The following is a 12,750-nucleotide window of genomic DNA, read 5'->3' as shown; positions in this document are numbered from 1 at the left end:
CCTGGGGGTGCTGTGGGATTCGGGGGGGCTGTTCCTGCCCCCTCCCTTTAACAGGGGACAAACGGGGTTGTCCCCCCTCCTTTTACACATGGGGAAAGCAAAGTCCCCTCCGCACCCCCCTGGAGACCACCCAGTGTCCTGGCAACCACCCCACGTGCTCCCACCAGCCCCTCGCCTTCCCTTTCCCACGGGTGACATCAGGGATCTGTCCCACGGAGGGACCGGGGCTCCCCACGAGCAGCCCCCAAATCCTCTGGGGCAGTGGGGAGGTGAAGGGTGGAGCGGAGGAAGGCTCGTTACTGCTGGGTTTTAATTAACGGGGGGTTTTGGAGCATGGAGCTTGGTCACCCAGAGAGACCTGGACCACTGACACCCATGGGGACACAGTGGGGGCTCTCCTGGGGGTGGCCCTGGCTGTGAGTGAGGATGGGGGGGAGATGCCCCAATGTGGCTTCCCTCCATCCCTCTGTCCCTGTGTCCCTCCACCCCTGAGTCCCGCATCCCTCCAGCTCTGTGTCCCATCCCTGCATCCCTCGTTCCCTGCATCCTTCTGTCCCCAAGTCCCTCCATCCCTGCATCCCTCCATCCTTCTGTCCCTCCGTCTTTGCGTCTCTGTGTCCCTCCATCCCTCCACCCCTGTGTCCCTCCATCCCCGTGTCCCTCCATCCCCGCATCTCTCCAGCCCCCGGTCCCTCACCGACTCCGGCTGCGGGGGCCCGGGGAGGCCGGTCCCGGTGCCGGGGCGGTGCGGGCCCCGCAGCCGCAGCTCGCTGCTGCCGTCTCCAGGGCAGAGGAGGGAGAGCCCGGGCAGGGACCGGGACCTGCTCCGGTGTCTTCCGGCATGGACCAGGACCTCCTCCTGTTCCCCCTCCCCGGCAAGGACCGGGACCTGCTCCAGTGTTCCCCCAGGAAGGACCAGGACCTCCTCCAGTGTCCCCATCCCCACCCCAGTCACAGGGATGTTTGGCATTGGGGCTGCTGTGGCCACCTGCGCTGGGTTGGTGGCCCATCATCTGCTCCCAGGCCAGTTGTGCCCCCCCCAGCCCCGGGCAGAGCCATGGGACACATACCCCCCTTGCAGCCCCTCTTCCCTGTGCATGTTCCTGGGGGAGGAATATTCAGGGAAGGGTTTGGGGTCCCCAAGTGCAGCCTCAGCCCCTGCTCCTCACCCCGCAAGATGGTCGGAACATCTCTGACTTCTTCCTTGTGGTGGGGTCCCAATCCCTGAGCTGAACATCCAAAAGATTTTTCCAGATCCTGAGATGGGCGAGGGCAGAGGGTGCCGTACCCCAAACCCTCTGGTGTCTCCATGTTGGTCTGAGCAGAGGTGCTGTGGTCCAGGCGTGGTGCCCCCCATCCTACCTACGTGCTGGATCTGCACTGGGAAAGGCAACGTCATCGCTTGGTCTTCACCCTCACTTTTTAGCCCTGGTTTAGGGGTGCGGTGCAGACCCTCCTCAGACCCTCCTCAGACCCTCAGGGGAGAGGCCAGGAGGGGACCCAGGTCTCCTGGCTCGGTCAGTGCAGTGATGGGATCTTTCGCCTTGCCCCAAGGTGATGAGGCTGCTGCAGGTCTGCAGGCTGGACAAGGGGCTGGCCAGGATGCTTCAGGCCGTCCTCAAGGTCATCCCCGCCCTCTGCAACATCATGGTCATCCTCTTTATCTCCATGCTGGGAAATGCCCACCTGGGCTGGGAGCATCAGCTTGGAGAAGCATCTTGGCCAATGGGGTCCAGCACTGGCCATGTCACCTTGGGGACAGCAGGCACAGAGCCAGCAGCAGGATGGTCCTTTCCCACCACGTTGGTCCATCCCACCTCCCTGGCAGGCTCAGGGATGCTGGAGGGGGGTTTGAGCTCCCAGCACTAAGGCTGAGGAGCTTGGCCAGACTCTTCTCATGCCAGGGAGCGCCAGTGCTGGGGGTTGAAGGATGCTGAGCGCTCTCCCCAGCGTGGGGAAGGTGCTGGGACCCCCATCACTGTCTCTGTGCAGATCTTCTTGGCTCTGGGCATCATCCTGTTTGGTGAGTCTGTCCCCATCTATTTTGGTGACCGGGGGAAGGCCCTGTGCTTGCTCTTCATCCACATCATGCTGGACAGCTGGCTGGACATCTACGAGGCCTTCCAGTGAGCACGCAGCAGGGTGGGAGCCCACCATGGGGTGGGGGCTCGGGGATGGCTGGGGCTGAGCTGTGTCCCCCACATCCCTCCTGGGGATGCCAAGAGGCTCCCCTGGGGGTTGGTGCTAGGGAGGTGGTCACCAACCATCAACCACATGGTCCCTGTCCCCAACAGGGAAGAAAGGAAGACCTCAAAGATGACGGCAACCATTCACTTCATCATCTTCATCACGAGCAAGGCCTTCATCTGTGCCAACCTGCTGGTGGCCGTGGTGACATCCAGGCTGTGGGAGTCCACCCACACCAAGGAGGAGCAGAGGGAGCAGGAGCCCACCTGGAGGAGAGCCAGGACCAGGCCCCCAGGGCAGGCTGGGCTTCTTGGACAGCCCTTACCCCAGCAAGGTCACACGGGTGATGTGTGGTGACATCATCTCCACTTTCTCCAAGAAAGCACCAGAGCCAAGGCCCTTCCCATACCCTGATGTCCCTGTCCCAAGGGTCACCCAGCTGAAGCCAGCCCAAGGCAGCCAAGCGACACCTATTTATCCACCCTGCCGGGCACGGCGTTGTGTTTGTGCGCTGAAATGGAGACAGCAGTTGTCTTCTCCCCGTAGGGGGGTGAAGATGAAGGTCTGGGTGGGTTGAGCTGCCAAGCTCAGCTGCACTCCTGGCAGAGGGACACGGTGCCCAGCTGCGCGGTGGCTTTACTGCTGCCAGGCTTTTTGTTCTGCCTCAAAGCCCTTGGGAGTCCGGGATCGGAGGCTCCTGGCAAATTTTTGGGTGTCCTCCCCCAAGCTGAGCTGGAGTCTGGAGGTCTGGTGTCCATCCTCATATAGCAGAGGCGGCGGTGCTGGTATGTCCATCTGTCCGTCCATCTGTCTGTCTTCCAGGAGGCTGCTTTGCAAGAAAGTCCATCTCTGCAGCTCAGTGTCCCCATGGCAGACGTGGACGTGAAGGTGCCTTGTGCTGGAGAGGAGGAGGATGGAGAGGAGGAGGATGGAGAGGAAAGAACCGATGGAGAGGAACCAGACAATGGAGAGGAACCAGGTGATAGAGAGGAACCAGGAGATGGAGAGGAACCAGGTGATGGAGAGGAACCAACTGCTGTGGCTCGGTGACCTCAGCAGGATTAGACTCTGGCTCAGCTCAGCTGCTGTGGTGGCTTTTTACTGGTCCCAGTATGTCTCAGAGTTGCCCTCACCCAGGGATTTGCCGCTGCCTCGGTGCTTTCTGCCACTGCTGCACCCTGAGATACCCCGTGGGCCAAACAGGGAGACCTTCGCCCCCTCTTCCTCTCTCCCCTTTGCCTGGCAGACCTGGTGCACCCCAAGGACACGTGGTGGATGCCCGGTGTCCCCCCTGACTGGGGACAGTGGGTGGCGGGTTGGGTGAAATGAACTGAACCAGGGGCCAAATCTGCTCACGCTGAGTCCCTCTGAGCCCCCCAAGCAGCACTGACCCCTGCCCGCTCCCTGCCTGCGGGGTGGGGGGGGGGCTGCTGCCAGACACCCTCTGGCTGAAGGACCCCAAGATGTTTGTCACCCAAATAGGTGCAACCCCCCTCCCCGCACCCCAAGTCCCTGCAGCTGGGGATGGGGGGGGGCAATGGGGATGGGGGGGGCGATGGGGATTGGGGGGGCGATGGGGATGGGGGGGCGATGGGGATGGGCGATGGGGATGGGCAATGGGGATGGGCGATGGGGATTGGGGGAGGGTGTCGCAGCCCTCAGGCTGGAACCCACCAGATAATATTAATTAATTAGTCAATCAATAATTTAATAATGAATTAATTAATTGTCAGTTGCAGCCCCGACCCCAACCGCAGCGAGCCCCCTCCCGACCCCAGTGACTCCCCCTCCCATCCCAGACGCCCCCTCCCTCCCCGGAGCGGGTGGTGCCAATGAAGCCCCGCCCCCTCATTTGCATACAAGACCCCGCCCCCCTCCCACTCGCGGCCCCTTTAAGGCCCCTCCCGACGCGCCACCGCTGGCAGCCGCGGGGCGGGGCGGCAGCCAATCAGCGCGCGGCATTTTCCGCGGGAAATCCGAATTTCGCGGGACGCAGTTTGGCGCTTAAAAAAAAAAAAAGAAGAAGAAAAAAAAAAACCCGCAACCAACAACCCGGAAAAAAAAAAAAAACCAAGAAAGAAAGAAAAGGGGCGATCGGAGCCGGGCGCGGGGGGCAGCGGGGCCGCGCTCCGGGGGCTGCCCCGGCCCCCCCCGCGGGTCATTTTTGGGGCTAAAAGTGCTTTTTTTCCGCCTAATTTTCTGCTGCTGCTTTGCTTCTCTGCAGGTTTTTTAGGGGGGAGGTTTTTTTTGGAGCCAGCGCCCAGCGGATTCCCCCCCCCCTCCAAAAATGCCGCTGCTGAGATTGTGACCCCCCCCCCAACTTTGCTGCAGACTCGTGGGGTGTTTCTGCCCCCCTCCCCCGGGCCGGGCTTCTCGGAAAGGACTTTGCAATGTTGCGGCTCCCCAGGGGAGTGTCCCCCGCCCCGGGGAGGGGGGGCACCGCCTTCCCGCCCCCCCCTCTCCACCTCCCCCCCCACCCGAAGAAGGTCATGTCGGTGATGGGCTCCGTGGAGCTGGGGGGTTCCAGCCCCCCGTTACCCACCGCCTCCTTCACCCACATCTACACGCCGGCGGCTGTCAGCGTCCCCGCTTTCCGCGGGGGGGGTCTTTATGCCACCCCCCAGAGCCCCCAGCTCAGGACCCTCCGTTCAGCCTCGATGGGACGGTTACCGGTAAGGTGTCTGCACCCCCTCCCCTCCTTGGGCATCGCTACGGTGGGCTGGGGGGGTCTGCGGGTGGGTGACCCCAGCACTGTCCCCTTCCAAATTTTGCAGCTTCTATTGGGGTTTGCACCCCCCCCAGCCCCCCCAGATGTTTTTTTGGGGTGGGGGGAGGGTGAAGGGTTGAAATCAGAAGTCGCAGTGAAATGGCTCAGACGTTTCTCAACTTCCCTCCGCCCCTGCGGACCCGCAAAGCTGGCTCCCGGCTTCCGCTTTTTGGCCCTTTTTTGCCCTTTTTTCGCCCTTTTTTCTCTCTTTCTCTGCCGTTTCCGTGGGGCTGAGCCCCCTTCGCAAACCTCTTTGCACCTAAACAAGGGCTGGGTGTGGGTGGGGGGCACCGGCGCTACCCCCCCGGCTCTCCCCGCTTTGGGGCTGTCACCCCCAGGGTGACCCGTCCCCCAGGGAGGTGGGGGGGGACACGGAGCTGCCCCAGCTCGGTCCCTGCCTGTGGTTACAGCGGGGTTTGCAAAACCTTTATTTTTTTTTTTGAGGGGGGGGGAATTTGTCCCCTTCCTCCGTGGGCCACCCCAAGGTTTCGAAGCAGGGACCCCCTAATGCTGGGAGCTGTGCGGGTTGGGATGGGGAGGGGGCTTGGTGGCCCTGTCTGTGTCACCGAGCCCCTGGGGTCAGGGCTATGCGCTTGCAAAAGCCAGCACCCGCTTGCCCTAAACGGGGAAACTGAGGCCCAGGTCGGACGCTGGCCCCGTGCCCAGCAGCGGGGCGCGCGGGCGGCTCTGCCCAGCCCGGTTCTCCTCCCGGAGGGGCCCCCACCGAGCCCCCGGCCTCGCTGGCAGCTGGCATTTAATTCCTGCCCGCCCCAGCCCGGGCTCGTGTCCAGCCCTCACTGTGAGCCTCTGTTCTCCCGGGGTCCTGGGAGGGATCCCACACCCCGCTAACTTCCAGTTAGGTTTTTCAAGGCTTGATTTATTTATTTATCCTCCCCCCTCTGCCTTCCCCTGGTCCCTGATGCTCAGTACCAGCTGGGGACATTGCTGTGGCTGGGGGAGAAGGGGGGGGTCTTTGCTCCCCGTGGCCGTTGCGAGCCCCATCCCGGGGGGCTCCGGGGCCACCTGTCCCCTCCCCGGCCTCTTTGTCTCCGAACCGCATGAGATGCTGCATCCAGCACTGCTGGGGGCTGTGGTTTAAGGGGACACCCAGTGCCCCGTCCCCTAAAAACACCCCACAAACCCACCGTCCCCTTTCCGTGCGTCGCTGTGGGGCTGGGTTTGGGCTAACGGTCTGTTTGCCATCACCACCGTCATCATCACCCACGCCAGGAGATGTTCAGGGTGCTCCTGCCCACACCTGTCCCCTGAATGGGGTCTGGGGGGGCTCGTGTGATGCTTGGAGACATGAAGTGCTTGTCCCCAAGTGACACTTGGGGACAACAGGTTTTGGGCTAACAGTCTCTTTGTCCTCACCACCACCACCACCATCATCATGACCCACGCCAGGAGGTGCTGAGGGTGCTCTTGCCCATGACTGTCCCCTGAATGGGGTCTGGGGAGGCTCGTGTGACACTTGGGGATATGAAGTGTTCCTGCATCCTCCTTGGTGGCTTGTAAGCGACGTTCCCCTCTGTCCCCATCCCATCCCTTGATGCCACCGTTCCCGGTGCTGGAGATCCCATTTCCAACCTTGGTGTGACACTTGCAGCCCCTGCAGCTGAGGCTCCCCCATCCCCACACCCCGTTTATGGGCACAACCTTTGTGTGCAGATCCGGGACAATCAGATAATGAGCGTTTCCTCCCGATTCCTGAGCAGGGCAATTGCTGCCGCTCCCACCTGCTCGCTGGATTTGTGCCCTATAAATGATCTGGGGTCACCTGGTCCAGCTGGAGGGAGCCCTTCACCCCGCGTCTGGCTGCGGGAGAGCGGGATGGGTTGTCTCTCATGGGCCAAAAACATCTCAGATTTCCCTTAAGTCTCTGATTTGAAGGTCCTGGAGCAGTTAAATGCATTTGCCCCCCATGAACATGCATATTTTGGAGCGGTTTTTGCCAGTGCCAATCCCTCCTGGCTATATGGGATCTCTGTAGGGGCTGTGGGATCTCTATAGGGGCTCAGGGCTGCGAAGGAGCCCCGGACAGACCCCTGTCTCCACCACGGGGTCCCAGCTCTCCCTGCCTCCTCCATGCTGGGACATGGGTGTTCAGAGTCCACCCCGGTGTCGGTGCAAGCTGGCGGGGCTGAGCCGCCCGTGCAAAGAGCACCCAGGGTGGCAGCCCCCGTGGGTGCTGGGCTGGGGCTCGGCAGCACCCCAGCTTCTGCTGGGGTGACCCAGGGTGATCCCGACCCCCCCTTGATCCCATCAAAGGTTTTTCTGCATGAGCAGGAGGGGTTTTTTTTGGGGTGCAGGGAGCTGGAGGGGGGGTCAGGATGGGTAGGAAGATGGTGGCCGTCCTGTCACCCATCCTGTCACCCTCCGAGGGGCTTTTTCGGGCTCCGGCTTTTACACCCTCCGTCTCCTCTCCACCGGGGAGCGTCTCTGGCCAGGCCTTCCCCCTCCATCCTTGCTGGGATGGGGCCGTCAGAGGGGACGGAGGTGCCGGCTGCATCTCGGGGGCGATACCCAGGGTGGGGGTCCGGCCTTCCTCCCCAGCGCAGGGTGGTCTCCCCATCCCGGGGCCAGAGCTGCGGTCAGCCTCCCTCCCCTGCCCCCCCAAATCTGGGGGTTCTGCATCCCCCTGTCCCCCCCTCCACCCCAAAGACGGGGAGGGGTGCATGTGGGGGGGGGGCTGACCCAGCAGTGCCTTGGCATGAGCAGCATCCCCGGTGCGGTGGCACAATCCCGGGGTGCCCCGTGGCCCCCTGCCAGCTCCGGGTGCCCATCGTCGCTGCGTTCCCACGCCCTGGAGGGGTACAAGGTGGGGGACAGGGGTGAGCGGGGGCCAGAAGGGCCGGGCAGGGCCCGGGCAAGCCCGGAGAAGGCAGCGGGTGCTGTTTGAAAGGAAGGGTTGGCAGGAGGAGCCCGCCACGGCCCCCCCAGGGGAGAGGGCTGCTCTGATGCTGGGGCTGGGTGCAGGATGTAGCCCCCGGCGCCGGGGCTGGGCTGAGGGCTGCTTGGCAGGCAGAGCTGGCAGGGGGCCCGGTGTACCCCCCCACTGCCTTACCCCCCTCCCAGCAGGCTCCTGTCCTCACCCAGGGGGTGTCAAGCCTCCTTTGCCACCCCCCAGCATCGTATCGGGGTGTAGCTGGTGTGTGCCCACACCCTGGGAAGCAGTGGCTGGGGGCTGGCGAGTGGTATGGGGGGTCCCGAGGTGCCCTGGGGGGGTCCCGAGGTGCCTGGGGGCGTCCTGAGGTGCCCGGGGGGTGTCCTGAGGTGCCCTGGGGGGGGTCCCGACGTGCCCTGGGGGGTCCTGAGGTGCCCTGGGGGGATCCCGAGGTGCCCTGGGGACGTCCTGAGGTGCCCTGGGGGGTCCCGAGGTGCCCTGGGGGTGGTCTCAGGGTTTGGCCTCTGCCTCCTCATGTGCTCTGGTTTGTCCTGTCCCCCCCCAGCCCTGACAGGGCGCTGGGAGCCCCTTGCCGTGCCCCACTCAGCTGTCGTGTGCCTAATCCTGCCCAGCCCGGGGGGGTGCAGCAGCTGGGACACAGGAGGGACCCCCTTGTCCATTGTCCACTGTGACCCAGTGCCAGGGGGTCCTGCCTCTGCCCCAGCCCATCGAGCTCCCCCCTGAACTGCACGTGGGGGAGCAAGGGGTCCCCCTTTCTCCCCTCCTCCATGTGGGGGGACACCCTTGGTGGCCGTGGCCCTGGGGGGGGTCAGAGGTGGCCAGGGACACCAGGCCCTGCCCTGACTTGCTCCCGTGCCTCAGTTTCCCCATCGCTTGTGCAGATGGGGGTGCAGTGACCCCCCCCCCACATCAGCAATGGGGACACACGGGTGGCCACGGCCACTGGTGTCTGGGGAAGCAAGGGTTTGGGTGCCAGCAGAAGGGGGGGGGGGTCAGGATGATGCCCCCGTCCTCGTCCCAAATGGGTGCTGGCACGTGCCCGGGGTCTGAGCCGGGGCAGGCGTTTCCCACCGTCGGGGTGCCGGCAGCTCGGGGGCAGATGCGGGGGTGCGGGGGCCGGGGATGGGGGAAAAACCTGCTCAGGGAAAAGAGGGAGGGAACAGATTCCCACAGGAGCTCGGGCCCAGGCTGGCTCCCTGGGGGGGCGGAAAACAGCCCCCGGCGCCTCTCCCACCGGCCCCCTCGGGTGGGAACGTCAGCGGGGTGCCCAGCCCTGCCCCCAGAGCGGGGTGTGCTGAGCCGGGAGCGGGGCGCCATGCGGGACGTGCTGGGGGGGACCCTGTGGGACAGCACGGCCTGGGAGCAGGTACTGGGGGGGGGTATGGGATGGGGCTGGGGGGGTGCTGCTCTATGCTGTGTGTCCCCCCCAAAGTCCTCCTGCTCATATTTGGGGTGGAGGGTACGGGATGGGGCTGTGGGGGGGCTGCTATATGCTCTGTGTCCCCCTAAAGTCCTCCTGATCATATTTGGGGGTGTGTGGGGCGTTGTATGCATTGGGGGGGGGTGGTTTGGTGACACCCCCCCCCCATCTCCTCTCTGCATCCGCTCTGCTGCACCATCCCCTTTCCCTGGGTCTCTTCACCCCAAGCGATGCTGGTGGTGGTGGTGGGGGGGGTGGTCCCTTGGGGACGATTTCAAGGAGCTGCTTGCCCTGGCGAGGGGACAGCGTGTGTGGGGAGGTGTCCCCGCACCCCCCACCTCGCCCCAGTTCCCCTCCAGCTGGGTGCACGTGTCCGGGGGCACCCACGGGTCCCCGGGGAGGGCTGAGCCCCGTCCCAGGTGCGTCGGTGGCAGCTGGGTGCCCTCGGCTGCCTCCAACCGTAGCTCAGGGAGGGAGGGGGGGTATGTGAAAGCCCGCACCCCACAGAGCCAGCTGGCGGGTGGGAGGGCGAGGAGCTGCCGCCGTTCCCAGGGCCCGGTCCCCCGGAGCCGTGCCAGGAGCTGGGGGCGAGGGGAAATCCCGGGGGGGTCCCTGCGGGCTGGGGTGCTGCGGGGGAAGCGAGTGGGAAGCCATGGGGGGGTGCTGGGACCCCCCATCTCCTCCCCACCCAGCTCTCCCGGCGGTCCCTCGCCCTGTGGGTGCTGCCTGAGCCCATCCCTAAGGGGGGTTGTGATGGGGTGAGTCTTGCAAGATCCCCCCCCCTTACCCCGAGCTGTGGCACCCAGGGCTTGGGCAATGTCCCGGGGGGATCCGGGGGGGGCTCAGGGGGTGTCTGGCTCAGCCCCGACATGCAGTTTTCTCTCCTGCTCCAGGCCAAGAGGAAGCTGGACCTGGAGGGCCCCGAATTCCGCACGCCCAAGGGCAAGGGCAGGACGCTGGCGCGGGTCCCCAGCCCCAGGAGTAAGTGGTGCTGGGGGGGGGACAGACCCCGCTTCTCTCCTCTGTCTTCGAGCTGCCATGTCCCCTCTGGCACCACCCAAAGGGGTCCGAGGTGGCACCGTGGGCGCAGTGCCCACTCCTCAGCCCCTCCTCGCTCCTCGAGCCGATTCAACCCACCACGTTGGCAGAAAACTCCCTGGGGGGGCGTGTGTGTGTGTGTTTTATTTCTGAGTTATTTTTCCACCAGATCAGGGATCACGCAGTGTTTGATGTCCCCACGTGTCCACGTCACCTCCATCCCCACATGCTAAGGAGAGAATGGGGTGGGGGGGGTGTCTCTTTTTTTCCCCGCAGCCCCCAAATCTCCCGGGGAAAAAACTCGCTACGACACTTCGCTGGGGCTCCTCACCAAGAAGTTCCTCCGTCTGCTGGACGAGTCGCCCGACGGCGTCGTGGATCTGAACCGGGCGGCCGAGGCGCTGGGGGTCCAGAAACGGCGCATCTACGACATCACCAACGTGCTGGAGGGCATCCAGCTCATCCGCAAGAAGTCCAAGAACAACATCCAGTGGATGTAAGGGATGGAGTGGGGGGGACATGGGGACGTGGAGGGTGTGATGTCCTCTGGAGCAAGTCCAGAGAGGGGCGACCAAGCTGGTGAAGGGTCTGGAGGGTCTGTCCTACAAGGAGCGGCTGAGGGAGCTGGGGGTGTTTAGCCTGGAGAAGAGGAGGCTCAGAGGTGACCTTAGTGCAGTCTACAACTACCTGAAGGGAGGTTGTAGTGAAGTGGGAGTCGGCCTCTTCTCCCAGGCAACCAGCGCTAGGACAAGAGGACACAGCCTCAAGCTTCTCCAGGGGAGGTTCAGGTTGGCCATTAGGAAGCATTTCTTCTCAGCAAGGGTCATTAGCCATTGGAAGGGGCTGCCCAGGGAGGTGGTGGAGTCACCATCTCTGGAGGGGTTTAAGAAAAGCCTGGACATGGCACTTAGTGCCCTGGTCTAGTTGCCATGGTGGTGTCAGGGCAACGGCTGGACTCGATGATCCCAGAGGGCTCTTCCAACCTGGTTGATTCTGTGATTCTGTGATTCTGTGCCATCTCCGCTGGCAGGGGGACGGGGATGTTTGAGGACGTGGCGGTGACGGTGAAGCAGCAGGCATTGAGGGGGGAGCTGGCTGAGCTGGCCAGGACGGAGAGGACGCTGGACCAGGTCCTGCAGGAGTGTGCCCTGCAGCTCCGGGAGCTGGCCACCACCGGGGCCAGCCAGAGATATCCTTGCTGGGGGAGACGGGATGGGGGCTAGGGGACAGGGTCTTGGGGACCCCGATGTCCTTGCTGGGGGAGACGGGGAGGGAGGATGGGGTCTTGGGGACAGGGAACAGGGTCTTGGGGACCCTTCTGAGCCGCTTCTCCTCCAGCTGGCTTCCCCTGGGCTGGGGGGGATGTTTGGGGGCCGCTGCCAGGATGGGGGGGTTGAGCTGTGCCACTCGCAGCCCCTCTTTTTCCTATACCTCGTCCCCGTCCACGCTGGCGTACGTCACCTACCAGGACCTCCGCGCCATCGGCAGCTTCCAGGAGCAGACGGTGATCGCTGTGAAGGCGCCCCCGGAGACGCAGCTGGAGGTGCCCGACGGCGGCGAGGTGGGTACGGGGCCGGGAGCCGGGGCCCCCCCTTGCAGTGGGGTCGGGGCCAGGCTGCGGGTGCTGCTGCATCTGCGCCATCCTTGAGGGGTTCAGCTGGGACATCCCAAGGGTGCAGCTCAGCAAGGACATAGGGGTCCCCAAGACCCCATCCCCTGTCCCCAAGACCCTGTCCCCAAGACCCCTTCCCCTGTTCCCAAGACCCTGCACCCAAGGGTGCAGCCCAGCACGGCCCTGGGTGGTTTTGGGGTGTCTCCGTGGGGCTGTTTGACCCTGAGCTGGTCCTTCAGGGGTTGTAATGCCCTGTCTGGACCCCGCACGGGGTGGGGGCAGCGGGGTGGGCTATGGGTGCCCTTCTGGGTGCCCCCCTGAGCCTTGCTCTACCCCCCCAGGACAACCTCCAGCTCCACCTGAAGAGCACCAACGGCCCCATCGAGGTGTACCTCTGCCCGGAGGAGATCGTGGAGGAGCCCCCCACCGAGGACCACGGAGTCCCCTCCGCCGCCACCTCCCCACAGGACCACTCCATACCCCCTTCCCCTGTAGGGCCAGCCCTACAGCCGCCCCATGCCATCCCCCAGAGCTGGGGGGGCACGGGAACCCCCTCCTCACCCCCGGCGCTGCCTCTCGCCGTCCCGGGGGGGCCCAGCTCGCTGCTGGAGGTGGAAGCCGGGTTTCTGGGCTCGCCCCCCCACCTCCTGCAGCAGACGGAAGACCAGCTGCCCTGTGCCCCCTCCCACCTGGACTCGGGACCCTTCGTCACCTTCTCGCCCCCCCTGGAAGAGGATGATTATCTCTGGGGGCTGGAGGGGGAGGGCGTCAGCGACCTCTTCGAGGCGTACGACCTGGGGGACCTGCTGAAGCCCTGA

General features: G+C 64.5%; 1 protein-coding gene across 1 annotated transcript; it reads left to right on the top strand.

Moving 5' to 3' along the window:
• The first annotated feature begins 4,577 nt into the window (after nt 1-4,577).
• E2F2 (E2F transcription factor 2) lies at nt 4,578-12,750 on the top strand. The gene is made up of 6 exons (XM_068418089.1): nt 4,578-4,859; nt 10,176-10,263; nt 10,597-10,816; nt 11,351-11,509; nt 11,767-11,881; nt 12,274-12,750. The coding sequence occupies exons 1-6, from the start codon at nt 4,578-4,580 to the stop codon at nt 12,748-12,750; spliced, it is 1,341 nt and encodes a 446-aa protein (XP_068274190.1).

The sequence above is a fragment of the Nyctibius grandis genome, chromosome 24 (genome assembly GCF_013368605.1).
Source record: "Nyctibius grandis isolate bNycGra1 chromosome 24, bNycGra1.pri, whole genome shotgun sequence".
NCBI classification, from domain to species: domain Eukaryota; kingdom Metazoa; phylum Chordata; class Aves; order Nyctibiiformes; family Nyctibiidae; genus Nyctibius; species Nyctibius grandis.
This window is presented reverse-complemented; position numbering and strand designations above follow the sequence as displayed.

Coding starts and splice junctions, on each gene's coding strand:
- E2F2 (XM_068418089.1), top strand. CDS start 4,578: ATGTTGCGGCTCCCCAGGGGAGTGTCCCCCGCCCCGGGGAGGGGGGGC. Junction 10,264..10,596: donor GCGGGTCCCCAGCCCCAGGA/GTAAGTGGTGCT, acceptor TTTTCCCCGCAG/CCCCCAAATCTCCCGGGGAA. Junction 10,817..11,350: donor AAGAACAACATCCAGTGGAT/GTAAGGGATGGA, acceptor CTCCGCTGGCAG/GGGGACGGGGATGTTTGAGG.